General features: G+C 49.1%; 1 protein-coding gene across 1 annotated transcript in view; it reads right to left on the bottom strand.

The window, feature by feature from the left end:
• Positions 1-16,040, bottom strand: part of SLC7A6OS (solute carrier family 7 member 6 opposite strand) — a 30,150-nt gene that overhangs the window by 1,649 nt on the left and 12,461 nt on the right. Inside the window, exon 4 of the mRNA XM_044270840.1 lies at positions 15,491-15,623. Coding sequence (XP_044126775.1) covers positions 15,491-15,623 — 133 coding nt within the window. The remainder of the gene's footprint in view (positions 1-15,490; positions 15,624-16,040) is intronic.

The following is a 16,040-nucleotide window of genomic DNA, read 5'->3' as shown; positions in this document are numbered from 1 at the left end:
GCACCTTGATTTGCGGCAAGAATAGGACATGTATTATCTTTTTACGGTACTGAAATACTGAAACGGAATGCACACGGAGACACTTCAGTTTTTTTTTGCTGAACCATTGAAATGAATGGTTCAGTATATGTACCGCATACTGAACTAAAAAAACGGGCAGTATACTGAACGCAAAATACTGTCGTGTGCATGAGCCCTTAAGGAGATAACCACGCCAGTGAAGAGATCAGTAACCTCAGTCCAGAAGGCCTGAATGCTGTGCCATGTCCACATGAGATGCATAAAATCGCCAGCTGGTGTTTAGCATATATGTCACTGGGGTGGGAATTTTACCCATAAAAAAATAAATACAAAAATAAATGTATATTTACAGAGAGCAAATAGCTGCAACAGGACTTCCAAAGAAACAATGTCTTTGTTCACCACATGTGTGTTACGTTTTGGCTCGACACAGAGCCTTTCTTCAGGAGTGGTAAAGTGTGTAGGGCTAAGTATATATTGTCAGCAATGACATCGCTTCCCCAGTATGCAATTAAAATATTCAACCTAATAAAATATATACAGGTGAAACTCGAAAAATTTTAATATGGTGCAAAAGTCCATTTATTTTAGTAATGCAACTGCTACTTTCACACTTGCGTTCGGTGCGGATCCGTCTGGTATTTGCACAGACAGATCCGCACCTATACATGCAAACGATGTCATCAGTTCAGTGCGGATCCGTCTGCATAACAGCTTTTTCAGATCTGAGTTTTCACAATCGTGAAAACTCAGATCCGACAGTTAGGGGTGCACCGAAATGAAAATCCTGGTCCGAAACCGAAAATTCAGGATACCCCTTGACCGAAACCGAAACTGCCTTTTTGCCCAAATACTTTTAAAAGACCCCCCACCCCATAACAGTACCATCCACAGACCTCCCCACCTCATAACAGTGCCATCCACAGACCCCCACCCACCCCATAACAGTGCCATCCACAGACCCCCACCCACCCCATAACAGTGCCATCCACAGACCCCCCCCCCCCCCATTGTACAATTAATAGAAAATAGCGGGGAGGGACTGGGAGGAGGAGCTGGGGGCCGGTGCGTTCACTGTGCTCCGGCCCCCAGCTCCAGTAGTTATAAAATGTTGTACAATTAATAAGCATTCTATTCATGAGGCCCCCTCTGCAGTATTACATTCAATATAGCCACATCATACTCACAGGGCTGTCATCTTAATGCTGGCCGGCCGGGGAGAGGAGCGGCAGCGTCACAACTGACGTCATGTGCCCGGCCTACTTTCTGAATGAAGGAGGCGGCGCAGGCATGTGACGTCAGTCGTGACGCTGCCGCTCGTCTGCCCGGCCGGCCAGCACAGCCCTGTGAGTAGGATGTGGCTGTATTGAATGCAATACTGCAGAGGGGGCCTCATGAATAGAATGCTTATTAATTGTACAACATTTTATAACTACTGGAGCTGGGGGCCGGAACACAGTGAACGCACCGGCCCCCAGCTCCTCCTCCCAGTCCCTCCCCGCTATTTCCAGGCCGATATGTAAAAATATCGGCAGAAACAGATTAGGTGCATTCTCGGCCGATATTTTCGGCCGCCGAAATTTCGGCGCACCCCTACCGACAGTATATTCTAACACAGAGGCATTCCCATGGTGATGGGGACGCTTCAAGTTAGAATATACTAAGAACTGTGTACATAACTGCCCCCTGCTGCCTGCCACCACCCGATCTCTTACAGGGGGCTGTGATCTGCACAATTAACCCCTCAGCCCCCCTGATCGGGTGCTGCCAGGCAGCAGGGGCCAGACCCCCCTCCCTCCCCAGTATTAAAAGCATTGGTGGCCAGTGCGGCCCCCCCCCCCCATCATTGGTGGCAGCGGAGCGGCATTTCCGATCGGAGTCCCAGATTAATCGCTGGGGCTCCGATCGGTTACCATGGCAGCCAGGACGCTACTGCAGTCCTGGCTGCCATGGTTACTTAGCTTATACTTACCTACGCTGTCTGCGGCCGGCCCTCCTCCTACTGGTAAGTGACAGGTCTGTGCGATGCCCCACACTGGCCACCAATGCTTTTAAATACTGGGGAGGGAGCGCACTGGCCACCAATGCTTTTAATACTAGGGGGGGGGGGGGGGGGGGGGGAAGGCGTACTGGCCACCAATGCTTTTAATACTGGGGAGGGAGGGGGGTCTGGCCCCTGCTACCTGGCAGCACCCGATCAGGGCTGTGATCCGGCTGTGAGGGGTTCATTGTGTGGATCACGGCCCCCTGTAAGAGATCAGGGACTGCCAGGCAGCAGGGGGCAGTTATGTACACATTCTTAGTATATTCTAACTTGAAGCGTCCCCATCACTATGGGAACGCCTCTGTGTTAGAATATACTGTCGGATCTGAGTTTTCACGATCTAATGCAGATCTGATGGTATATTCTAACAGAGGCGTTCCCATGGTGATAGGGACGCTTCAAGTTAAAATATACCATCGGATTGGAGAAAACTCTGATAGGGACTCCTGACTTTACATTGAAAGTCAATGGGGGGGCGGATCCGTTTGCAATTGCACCATATTGTGTCAACTTCAAATGGATCCGTCCCCATTGACTTGCATTGTAAGTCAGGACAGATCCGTTTGGCTCCGCACGGCCAGGCGGACACCAAAACGCTGCAAGCTGCGTTTTGGTGTCCGCCTCCAGAGCGGAATGAAGGCGGAACGGAGCCAAACTGGATCCTTATCCATTCAGAATGCATTGGGGATGAACGGATCCGTTCGGGGCTGCTTGCGATAGCCCCCAAACGCAAGTGTGAAAGTAGCCTAAAATTTGAATTTTGTGAAAAGGTTCAATATTCTAGGCTCAAAGTGTCACACTCTAGTCAGCTAATTAATCCATACCCCCTGAGCAAAGGGTACCTCAAAATTGAGACTGAGGTTTTGTAAGCCGTAATCATCCAAATTATAACACATAAAGGCTTGAAATATCCCACTTTGCCTGTAATGAGTCTCATGTGTTAGTTTCACCTTTTAAGTTGCATTACTGAAATAAATGAACTTTGCACGATATTCTAAATTTTCGAGTTTCACCTGTATCTTAGGGTCATAAAAATTCCTATGTAATTCATCTCAGTGACTTATCATTGGACGCAGTTCATCGAGATGCCATAATACAATCATAATAACGTGTATGTGTAAAGTGCTAATGGCCATGACTAGAGTTCATAAACTGATGATGACGGCAAGAGCCACACAGTGTACATCATGGCTATCAGCAGAACTTACAAGCGCCGGCATCCTGCACAGTGCACATGTCGGAGAGGATGTAGGCAGGATTGCTGGTGCATGTCCTAAAACCAGGACTTCCCTCCGCATGTCAGTATAAAAAAAATAATAATTCAATGCATGTCAGTAGCAGAACAGGACTGAGTGTGAACGCATTGTGCAGCGAGGTGAGGACTTCCCTTTTCCTAGTTGTATACTGTGGAAGTGATATAACGGTATTCGCCATTATGTACTTTCCTATTGCTTGAGAAAAGCGCTGTGTGGAGCCAAAACATCGCACAATAAAGTTGCTGTTTATTTGGATTCTGAAAGTCCCAATGCTGTTATTTCCTTTTTGATAACTTTTCCCATGGAGGAGCAATCCTGACTCTGTGGTAACATGCACCATACCCTTAGGCCTCTTTCACACGGGCGAGACTTCCGCACGGGTGCAATGCGTGAGGTGAACGCATTGCACCCGCACTGAATCCGAACACATTCATTTCTATGGGGCTGTGCACACGAGCGGTGATTTTCACGCATCACTTGTGCGTTGCATGAAAATCACAGCATGCTCTATTTTGTGCGTTTTTCACGCGGTGCATGCCCCATAGAAGTGAATGGGGCTGCGTGAAAATTGCAAACATCCGCAAGCAAGCGCTGGAGGGGTTAAAAAATAATAATTTAACTCGCCTTAATCCACTTGTTCGCGCAGCCCGGCTTCTCTTCTGTCTTCATCTGTGAGGAAAAGGACCTGTGGTGACGCCACTGCGCTCATCACACGGTCCGTCACATGATCCATCACCATGGTGATGGATCATGTGATGAGTGCAGTGACATCACAGGTCCTTTTCCTACTGCACAGCAAAGATGAAGACAGAAGAGAAGCCGGGCTGCGCGAACAAGTGGATTAAGGCGAGTTAAATTATTATTATTTTTTAACCCCTCCAGCCCTATTGTACTATGCATTCTGTATTAAGAATGCTATTATTTTCCCTTATAATCATGTTATAAGGGAAAATACAAGCTACACAACCCCGATCCCAAACCCAAACGTCTTAAGAAGTTCGGGTACCAAACATGCCGATTTTTTCTCACGCGCGTGCAAAACGCATTAAAATGTTTTGCACTCGCGCGGAAAAATCGTGCATTTTCCCGCAATGCACCCGCATCCTATCCGGGCCAAAAACATGACGCCCGTGTGAAAGAGGTCTTATACTTTGGAAGACACACACATATAGCAAGCATGTTTGGTGTCTTATAACCAGTGTCTCAGTTGCCCAGCTATGCAGTAGAACTTAGTCAGGTTAATGCACGGCTGTATGTATTTAGCATTTTGCCAAATACAGGCACCACCTGTGTTGCATCTGCATTTTTTGTGGGCCCACTGACATCAATGGGTCTGTGGTCAGAATTTTGCAGGCAAATATAGGACATCTATCTTTCTGCAGAACAAAACGAGATTTTTGTATAACTTACCAGTAAAATCTCTTTCTCGCTCTTCCTTGGGGGACACAGGAACTCTTGGGTATAGCTTATCTCCATAGGAGGCGTGACACTAAGTAAAAGACCGTTAAGCCCCTCCTCCAGCAGCTATACCCTCAGCCTGGAGAGAGAGACTTCCAGTTATGTGCCCAAGTAGTGAAAAGACAAAAGGCAAGGAGTAACCAAACCAACACCAACAAGTCAAAAAACACCCGTAGGGCAAGCAAAAAACAATGGGTGGGCGCTGTGTCCCCCAAGGAAGAGCGAGAAAGAGATTTTACTGGTAAGTTATACAAAAATCTCGTTTTCTCGCCCAATTCCTTGGGGGACACAGGAACTCTTGGGACGTTCAAAAGCAGTCCACAAATAGGGAGGGACCACAATCCAAGGCGAACCAAGCACCCTAGACATTAAGGCACCGCCGCCTGCAAGACCAAGCGGCCCAAAGCAGCATCCGCCGAGGCATAAGTGTTAACCCTGTAAAACTTGGTGAACGTGTGCAAAGAAGACCAGGTGGCCGCCTTGCACAGCTGTTCAGCCGAGGCACGATTACGCTGAGCCCAGGAAGCCCCGACCGCTCTCGTAGAATGAGCGGTAACACCAAAGGGCGGATCCCTGCCCCTAGCACGGTAAGCCTCAACGATAGCCATCTTGAGGAAGCGGGCAACAACCACCTTAGACGCCGCCAGCCCCCTGCGCGGACCCTCCGGAACCACAAACAGAGAATCCGAGCGTCGAAAGGGTCTGGTCACATCGAGGTAGATCCTGAGAGCCCGAACAACATCCAGACGGTGAAGATCCCGTTCCCGAGGATGCGACGGGGACGGACACAGAGAAGGAAGGACAATATCTTCATTCAGGTGAAAGGCGGACACCACTTTCGGAAGAAAATCCGGAACTGGGCGGAGAACCACCTTGTCCTGGTGAAAAACCAAGAAGGGCTCCACGCATGAAAGAGCCGCCAACTCAGACACACGCCGAAGAGACGTGATAGCGACGAGAAAGAAAACTTTGCAAGACAACAAGCGAGGGGAAACCTTGCGCAGAGGCTCGAAAGGGGAAGATTGGAGAGCCGTCAGTACAACGTTAAGATCCCAAGCAGGAACGGAAGGGCGATACGGGGGAGCACAGTGAGCAACCCCCTGAAGAAAGGTCTTAACTGGACCGAGCAGAGCCAGAGGGCGCTGAAAAAGGACCGAAAGAGCCGAAATCTGACCCTTCAGGGTACTGAGACCCAAGCCCAGATCCAGACCAGACTGCAAAAAGGACAAAACCGTAGGAAGGGAAAACCGCAGAGGAGGAATCCCTAAGGCCTCGCAGAAGGCTAAATAGGCCCGCCAGGTACGGTAATAAATCCTGGACGATGCCGGTTTACGCGCACGAATCATGGTACGGACCACGTCAGCAGAAAACCCCCGCCGCGTCAGGACCGCGGTTTCAATAGCCACGCCGCTAAACGTAGCGACCCTAAATGCTGGTGGAAGATCGGCCCCTGAGAGAGGAGGTCTTCTCTGAGAGGCAGAGGCAAGGGAGCGTCTGCCAGAAGCAACATAAGGTCGGCGTACCAAGGACGACGCGGCCAGTCCGGGGCTATCAAGATTGCTGGCGTGCCCTCCGCCGCAATCTTCCGAAGGACCCGTGGAAGAAGAGGCAGGGGCGGAAACACGTAGAGGAGCGAAAACTCCGTCCAGGGGAGGACGAGCGCGTCTGCGCCGTAAGCGTCCGGATCCTTGGCCCTGGCCACGTAGGTGGGAAGTTTGTGGTTGAATCTGGAGGCCATGAGATCCACGTCCGGACGACCCCAACGGAGACAAAGAGACTCGAAGACGTCGGGGTGCAGAGACCACTCCCCCGGGTCGATCGTCGTCCGGCTGAGGAAATCCGCCGCCCAATTGTCCACCCCCGGGATGTAAATGGCCGAAAGGGCAGGAACATGAACCTCCGCCCAGCGAAGGATTAGAGACACCTCCCTCATCGCCGCCGCGCTGCGAGTGCCCCCCTGGTGATTTATGTACGCCACAGCTATGGCATTGTCCGATTGGACCCAAACTGGGCGACCCTGAAGCAACGAAGTCCAGTGCCGGAGCGAGAGGAGGATGGCCCTCAGCTCCAGAACGTTGATCGGCAGTCTGGACTCCGATGGAGACCAAGTGCCCTGGACGGACCGAGGAGGAAACACTCCCCCCCAACCCCGCAGACTGGCATCGGTGGTAATCACCAACCAAGTTATTGGCAGGAAGGACTTCCCCTGGAGAGGGGTCCGCAGCCACCAGAGGAGAGAGGAACGAACCTGGGGGGAAAGGGGAAAATGCCGATCCAGACTCTCCTGGGACTTGTCCCAGGCGGACAGAATGGCCGTCTGAAAGGTGCGGGAGTGGTACTGTGCGTAAGGAATCGCCTCGAAGCAGGACACCATCTGTCCCAGGACCCGCATGCTGAACCGGAAGGAAGGACGGCGGTGGGACAGAAGGCTCTGAACGACCGATGAAGGAGCTGGCGCTTTTCCAACGGAAGCCGAACCACCGCTGAATCCGTATCCAGCAGCATCCCCAGAAAGACCAATTGCCGGGAAGGAACAAGAGAGGATTTGGGTAGGTTGATAATCCAACCGAACCGGCGCAAGGTTTGCAGCGAGAGATCCACACTGGCGGAAGTCTGTGACAGAGAAGGCGCCTTGATTAGGAGATCGTCCAGATACGGAAGTAGAAAAACTCCCCTGGAACGAAGTAAGGCGAGGACAGGGGCAAGGACCTTCGTGAAAACACGAGGGGCCGTCGCCAGCCCGAAGGGAAGGGCCACGAACTGGTAGTGGTCGGACCCCACTGCAAAGCGCAGAAAGCACTGATGACAACGCGCGATTGGAATATGAAGGTAGGCGTCCTGGATGTCGATGGAGGCCAGGAACTCCCCCTGTTCCAGAGAAGCCACCACCGACCTGAGAGACTCCATCCGGAATCGCTGAAGACGAAGGAAGCGGTTCAGCCGTTTTAGATCCAGAATGGGACGCACCGAACCTTCTTTCTTGGGGACCACAAAAAGGTTCGAATAGAACCCCTTGAACCTGTCTCCCATAGGAACCGGGGCGATGACTCCTTTGTCCAGAAGGGTGTGAACGGCAGCAAAGAAAATCGGCCGCCCTTCGGGGATCCTGGGGAACCCGGGAACGAAAGAACCGAACTGGGGGAAGGGACGCAAACTCGAGTTTGTACCCGGAAGACACAACCTCGAGGGCCCAGGCGTCGGAGACGTGCGCCTGCCAGAAGTCCCTGAACAGGAGGAGACGTCCCCCCACCCGGGTGGGTGGGGGCGCACCTTCAGGCGGGGGCCTGCTTGGTCGCGGGAGCGCGAGCAGGTTGTGACTTGCGCCAGGAGGGCTGGGTCCGAAAAAAGGGTTTTTTACGCCTGTCCTGGACAGGATTAGCGGATGGACCTGAAGCGGTGCGAGGAGCGGAAGCCCTACGAGAAGACCTGAAGCGGGAGAAGGTGGGACGACCACGAGTGGCGCTTCTAGCCTTAGATTGGGGAAGATGAGTACTCTTCCCCCCTGTGGCTTCAGAGATGATTTCATCCAAGCGAGTCCCGAACAAACGAGAACCAGTGAAGGGAAGGCTAGTAAGAGACCGCTTTGACGCGGCGTCCGCCGACCAAACCTTTAACCAAAGCTCCCTTCTAGCCGAAACGGCCAGGGCAGACGAACGGGCGATGAGAGCCCCGGCATCCAGGGATGCTTCACAGACAAATTTACCGGCCTGAACGATAAGTTGAGCCAGAGCACGGAGGTCTTGAATAGGGACGTCGGATTCAAGCTCCAGATCCAGCTGAGACGCCCACTCTGAAACCGCTTTTCCAGCCCAAGCGGAGGCAAAAATTGGCCTAAGAGCGGAACCGGAGGCCGCAAAGATACCCTTTGTAAGGGCCTCTATACGGCGATCCTCAGTAGATTGTAAGGAAGAACCATCCGCAACGGGAATAGCCGTGCTCTTGGACAGACGGGCCACAGGGGGGGTCGACCTTAGGGGGTGACGCCCAGTTAGAAATGCAATCCGCCGGGAACGGATAACAGACATCCAACTTTTTTGGCGGGGTAAACCGTGCATCAGGACGGGCCCAGGCCTTAGAAACCACTGACGAAAAGTCAGCATGGAGGGGAAAAACTGCAGACCTGTTTTGGCGAAAAAAGGAAACACTGGTCTTTTCAGGATCAGGGGGGGATCATCGTGAATCTTAAAAGTATCACGGATATTGCTAATAAGATGGCCCATGGCAGAGGCCAGTTTTGAAGGCAGTGCCGAGTCCATATCCCAATCGGAATCGACTAGCTCCCCTTCAGAGGGCAAATCCTGTAAGGAGGAAGGACCCGACTGAGAACGCACCCTTGGGGGGGATACCGAAGCATCTGAGGATGACCGGTGATCCACCCTCGGCCGCTTCTGGGGTTGATGGGCTCTGGAGGAATCTCCTGCAGAGAGGGACTCAGCCGGGTCGGCTAAAACAGCGGACCCGGAGGGCCCAGCAGGGGAATCATCCGGCTGCGGTAATGGCAACGCCTCTGCAAGTCGGCCCACAACGCTAGTGAGACTAACCACAGCCTGGGACAGGGATCTAGCCCAGTCAGGGGGATCCAAGAGGCCAGGGGGTGACACAACAGATGGCGGACCCTGCAATGGGTCTTTGCAAGCCGAGCAATGTGGGTCAGACTGCCCTTGAGGAAGGGGCGCCTTACACGCGGTGCAGGTATGATACCAAGGTCCCACAGGCACTAAGGGGTCAGACATGTTGGTTGGAAACAATATGTCCAGGCCAGAGGGCTGCAGTGTTGGAGAGGGTCAACAGTCCTACCAGGTCACAGTGGGAGCAGACGACCGCGGCACAGCAGACGAACAGCAGCAAGATCCGTCCTGCACACAGCAGCAAGCAGGCACGAGAAGAGGCGGGGCTGGTGAGGAGCGGGAGAAAAGACGTCCGCCCCTTAACTGAATCCAGAAGCACATGTAAGCGCATGAAAACTCCGCCCCCCGCCGAGACATTTCGCGCGCGCGAACAAAATGCCGCCCGCCGCCGAACCCCGATGATATAGCCCTCCGGACCCTGCAATAGGTCTCTGAAGACAGGAGCCGAAGGAGAGGATCCGCGTCGCCGCCCCTGTAGTAACCCTCCCCCATAGACGCCGCTCAGCCTGCCCAGAGAGCGCCGACAGGTCGATAGGCCCGCCCCTGAATCGGAGCAACGGAGGCCCGCAAACGGTAGGAGCCAGCTAACGGGGACAGGAGCGAGAACGGAGGGGAGTAGGAGGGAGCGGAGGAAGAGGAGAAAGGAGGGGAGGGGAGGGGAGCGGAACGGCTGTACAGCCACCTCACCATTCGGCGACTTCACCCTCTAGTCCATCCAGCTGGGACGCCCCCTTCAGCCACTGACACAGAAGTGGCAGCAGCTGGAGAGGGACTTGCAGGTGGGCGACCCTGTGCTGGCGGGATGCAGGGGAGCATGGGCTGCCCTGGTCCTCCTTTTCTTCTGTGGGGGAGGCAGCAGGGCGGATAACCGGCCCTGGCGCAGCTCAACCCCGGGAAAACAGAGAGGTCTACTGCGACTCTGTTGTCCCTGTGGGAAAAAACAAATGAAAAATAAAAATAAAAATAAAAAAATCTTTGCAAAGACAGCTCTGCAGTGCAGAGAGTGTCTTGCCTCCTTGACACTAAGCAAAAAACTGGAAGTCTCTCTCTCCAGGCTGAGGGTATAGCTGCTGGAGGAGGGGCTTAACAGTCTTTTACTTAGTGTCACGCCTCCTATGGAGATAAGCTATACCCAAGAGTTCCTGTGTCCCCCAAGGAATTGGGCGAGAAAAGTCTGTGTGCTTTCTGTATTCGTATGTCCATTCTGAAAAAAAGATACGGCCCACGGACCCACTGAAGTCAATAGCACACAGACTGCAACTGTATTTTGCAGGTTTGTGGACCACAAAACGGACACAGTTGTGTGCATGAGGCCTCAGGGCGAGTTTTTCTGTATGTTCCTGAATATAAAGAAGCCAGGAAACTCAAGTGCTGGGTATTTGTGTGAGGCTTAGGGCTCATGCACACATTTTCTTTTTGCTTCGGTTTTTTTTTTTTTTTTTTTTTTTTTTGTGGACCGTATGTGGAACCATTCACTTCAATGGGTCCGCAAAAACAACAGAAGGTACTCCATGTGCATTCAGTTTCCGTATTTCTGTTCCACAAAAAAGTAGTGCATGTCTTAATATTGTCCCCAAATCACTGTCCGAGGCCCCATTCAAGTCAATTGGTCTGCAAAAAAATACGGAATGCACGCGAAAAACATCTGTATTTTGTGTATCCATACTGCAGAAATGCTATGCCCAGCCCATATTGCTCGTGTTCGGTGATTAATAAGTTACCGTTTCCGATCCGCAAAAAATGGATCAAATATGGAAACCATACGGATATGTTTTGCACAATAACGGAAAGGAAGAGGACTTAAATCAGAGAGGAAAAAAAAAAAAAACTCAGATACGGAACGGCTCCATGAAAAAGACTGCAAAACAACAACGGTCGTGTGCATGAGCCCTTAGGAAGATACAGGCCCATGTCAGGAGCATAGGGGAAGATCGGGTCTTCTCTAGGTCCTATAGGTATACCCAGATAATTAGGGTCATGTCATATAGGTAAAAATAAAATAAGAGCTGAACATCATTACATCCACATCTGGATTTCTATTACTACTATTATATTATTGTTAGACGTATTAGGGTCCATTCACACATCTGTGCGTGTTTTGCGGATCCACAAAACACGGACACCGGCAATGTGCGTTCTGCATTTTGCGGCCCGCACATCACCGGCACTAATAGGATATGCCTATTCTTCTCTGCAATTGCGGAAAAGAATAGGGCATGTTCTAATTTTTTTAGGGAACGGAAATGCGGACCCGGAAGTGCGGCCCTATAGAAATGAATTGCGGATGTGTGAATGGAGCCTTATTATTACTGCTATGAGAAAGGGAGAAAAAGCATTTCAGTTTTAGATTTTGTCATGGACTAAGCCTCATGTTGTGGGTCTATGATCAGGATCAGTATAAATCAGGGGTGCTGTCCCTTCTGTTTATCCCCCGCACACCTCCCGTAACCTCCAATGTCTTATGCTAATCCCGCTAAGGGTGTAGATGGAAGACATGCAGGAGAGACGAGAGCCCTGTGTCCAAACATGAGCACAATAGATCTTGATTTCCTAGAATTGTCCCACACCCAGTGCGCACTAATGACTTGTTAATAACTGCATTATATATACACTGACCTAATGCCAGAGGAATGCGGTGGAAAGGAGACACTTTGCATCACGTACTGCTCCTTGCTGGCCTGAACCAGAATGGTAAGACATGATGTGACTGAGGACTCGTTCACATCAGCGCTGTGTGCTCTGGATTTCTCTTGCTGTTCAACTGATGCTCAAAATAACCATCATTTTCATTTTTTACTCCCTGCCTTCCCAGAGCATTGACTTTTTTTTTTTTCGTTCACATAGCCATTTTTAGAGTTATGTCTATGGAACTGTGTGAGGGCTCATATTTTGCAGGGCAATCAGTTTTATTAATACCAATTGGAGTGTGATGACTTTTTGATCACTTTCTATTCAATGGTGTTCACCGTACGGGATAAATACGTTTCTATTTTAATAGTAGGGGTATTCTGGGATGTGGCAATGCTGATAATTATATTTTTTTTATTGTTTATTTCTTTTTAATATGAAGAAATGTGGATGAGAGATTATGTAATAATTTTTATCTATTTTTTAAAAACATTTTTTGACTTTTTTTTTACTTTTCTAGAACCTGCGGCTCTCCAGCTGTTGTAAAACTACAATTCCCACCATGCCCTGCTGTAGGCAGTCTTTGCATGCTGGGAGTTGTAGTTTTGCAACAGCTGGAGAGCTGCAGGTTGGCCATGCCTGCCCTGGGGGATGCTTTTCCCATAGACTTCAATGATTTAATACTGCATCTTATGGTAGATTTGCTATGTTTCTATGATAGGAACTTATTAGCTATGACAAGCCTTGTAGCCTTCATAGGGCCTGAAGCTATTAAAGCAACTGAACGGCTCCCTGAATTTTAGCGAAGAGGAGCCGTTCAGGCAACGAGAGCACAGTGCACCTGGGACTTCAACGCTCAGATGCCATGGTCACAACTGACCTCGGCATTTGAGAGGTTAAAAGTCCATGATCGGCGTTATCACCGTTCACAGACGATGCCTCCTGGTGTCTACCTGGCGGATATGGCGCACGCTCAGCTTCTGAGAAGACGCCATCCTTAAACACTAGACTTTTTTTTTATTTTGGTGTTCTTCTGGTGGAACAGAAATATGGAAAACAACACTGATATGAACAAGCCCTTACAATGCTTTCTCCAAGAACTGATTCTTCAAGGATATAGATAATATTTAAGTAGTCTTAGTAGGTACAAGTACTTAAATGAGTAGTAGCACTAGTATAGGAAATAGTACCAGTAGTATTAGTAGAATAATTCTGGAGTTCCTGCAAGAAACTTACGCAACAGTACTAACCACAGAGCCACCATGCCATCTTCCATTTGAGCCTTATTTGAAGAAGACACCTTTTCAGTGTCAAATTGTCCCTAACTTTTTACAAAACTTCGCAAAACTCAATAATACAGGTGAATATAAGAAATCTTGTAATATATCTTATCAAAAGTAAAATGCCCCTCTCTTCAGTTATCAAGCAATTTCCTTTCTCTCCCTAAACTAAAATTCACTCTGAATTCTCTGCTAAATCTGCCTTGGGAGATTGAGACTGGCTATCAACTCGCTGAGGGATCAGATTACAGCTGCCACAGAAGTCTATGGAGAGAGGAGGAACGAGCTGTAGTGAGAAAGAAAGATGTAGACATGCTTCAGCAGCTAAGGCCTAATTCACACAATACAATGAACAGGTGCAAATATGTCCATTGTACCATATCTCCATATAGGTTCGGGCTAGCAATCACTGATGAGGGAGACTGCAGAGGTGAAAAACTGTATAAAAAAAAAAAAAAAGAAGGCTTTGTGTTTTCTGTATTTCTGTTCAGAGGAACATAACAGCTCACCTTCTCCCTGGCTGTGACGCTCTCCGCTGTGATTGGACAGCGCTACAGCCAGGGAGAAGGAGACGCCCATTGAGAAACCCTGCCGTCTCCTCCTCCCTGTACCGATGCTCAGGATTAACATACTGAGAGCGAAAACTGCAGAAGGGCATATCTGGGCGTAGGAGAGATATTTGAAAAAAACAACCAGGGTGTCAGCATCAGCGAGGGCGTACCCCGCAAGGAAAGTTATTTAATTAAACTAGAAAATTCCCATGAAAGGTCCTCTTTAAGGGTGCATACATACGATCCCAAAATGCAGATATTGGCCGTGTGCACATAGTACCATGGTCGGACCCATTGACATCAATGGGTCAGTGGTCCACATGTTGCAGTGAAGTATAGGACACGTCCTGTCTTTTGCGGCACAGATGCAGAAGCAGACCGCAAAGCTCTTCTGCTCATGTGAATGCCCCCTAACCGTGTGAACAAAAAGAGAACATCCGCTGCTGTAACAGCCTAATATATACTCCTACTGTGGCACTGCTGTGTAACTGATCCATAAAGTGTAAACTTTGTGCAAAAATGTGCAAATTCGGGAAACATTTAAAAAAAAATTATGCTGTGCTTGCAGTTAACAAAAGAGGGGTGGTCTGAAAGCATTAGATTTAGGCTAGGACTACATGGTGACACTGGTTGCGCAATACCTGTCTGGGCCAGGATTGCTGCGCAGCGGTGATACCATAGAAATGAATGGTATGGCCTCGGCAGGTACAAGAAATCCAGCCGTGTTGGGTTTCTTGCAACTACGACCCCATTTATTTCTATGGGACCACCATCGCTCAGCGATCCTGGCCGCGACCAGTGTCGCCGTGTAGCCCTACTCAGAAAATGAGGCAAAAGTCTACATAGCAGGCAATACTTTTCATTTTCAGACTTCTGGACAGTCCAAAATGTGCAAACGTATGAAGAGGCATGTGCCATCCTATTACATTTGTTGCAAATCCCTTCAGTCTTAAATGCAGGGTCTGTCAGCAGTTTTGGCCATGCTAAACTCCTGCAGAAATAAGGTAGGGGCTGGGAAACTTGCAACTTTTTGCACATTTCTGTACAAACTTTACATAAAATTGTAATTGTGAACTAATTAATAAATGTGGGCCCTGTGTGTGAAAGAAGCCTTTACATTCCAATCCGTAGAACAGCTTTGTGGACTAGAGGCACGGGCAGAACTCCTGACAGACCCCCTTTAATATATCTGTCCCATAATTTTAGAGGCATTTTTAATGGGTTGTAAAAACCACCTTGAGACTCGTTTTTATTTTTTTTTAGTACTTTCATGCATTGGTTTAGGTGTTTTTCAAGTCCTATACAGAAGTCTGAGAACAGACTAACTAAAAAAAAAAAAAAAAAAAAAACATAAAATAAAAAATAAAAAAGCCATACCCAGAGCATGCTGCATTTTAAATAAAGCCTCAGGCCTAGAAAATGTGACAAAAATGAAGAAAAACGGCACAATCAGAAATTATTTTCACTATTGGTTTTCAGCATAGATTTGGCCGCAACATTTTTTTAAACATAAAAACAATAACAGGAAAAGACACCAAGCACTGCTATTTTTCTAAATTAAAAATAAAGAATTATTCTTCCTAGAAACATTATGTGTGAAAGCACCCAAACACATGGTACTTACCCATATATCTCTCCTCCCGATTACTGCACTCCTCATCCTCCTCTTCATCAGGATAATCATTCCTCCAGTTGCTTTCTTCATTCTCATCATCCTCATCTTCATAGACTTCATGCGGCTCATCCTCATCAGCCATCTGCACAAGTAGAAAGTGGGCAAAAACAAAATGAGGTCACAGAAGTTGTGACTCATTTGGAAGACACAGGAGCAGATAGACTTGCATTTGGCGTCTTTGTACAACTATAAAGTCTGTCAGCCAAAAATAGGCCAAATTTAGCGTGTGTACCCCAATTCAAACCAGCTAATGGATGGTCACCTTAGTTCTAGTTCTCTATAGTGTCCTGTAAAGGTGAACTGTTTTACATTTGTCGTGTCTCTACTTCTGCCTGGTTTCCAGACACCTCCCCGCCTGACCTGACCATGGCCTGATCACTGTACCGACCCTGAGCTGCCCGTCCTGACCTTGGACTGTTTATTGGATTGCTCGTACCTTTCCGACCCTTGACGGGTCCCTGACTATGCTTATGCCTGATCCTTCTGTGCTCTTCACTAA

Source organism: Bufo gargarizans, chromosome 10 (genome assembly GCF_014858855.1).
Source record: "Bufo gargarizans isolate SCDJY-AF-19 chromosome 10, ASM1485885v1, whole genome shotgun sequence".
In the NCBI taxonomy this organism is placed as follows: Eukaryota; Metazoa; Chordata; class Amphibia; order Anura; family Bufonidae; genus Bufo; species Bufo gargarizans.
The sequence above is the reverse complement of the archived record's forward strand: the minus strand, read 5'-3'. Positions and strand labels throughout refer to the sequence as shown.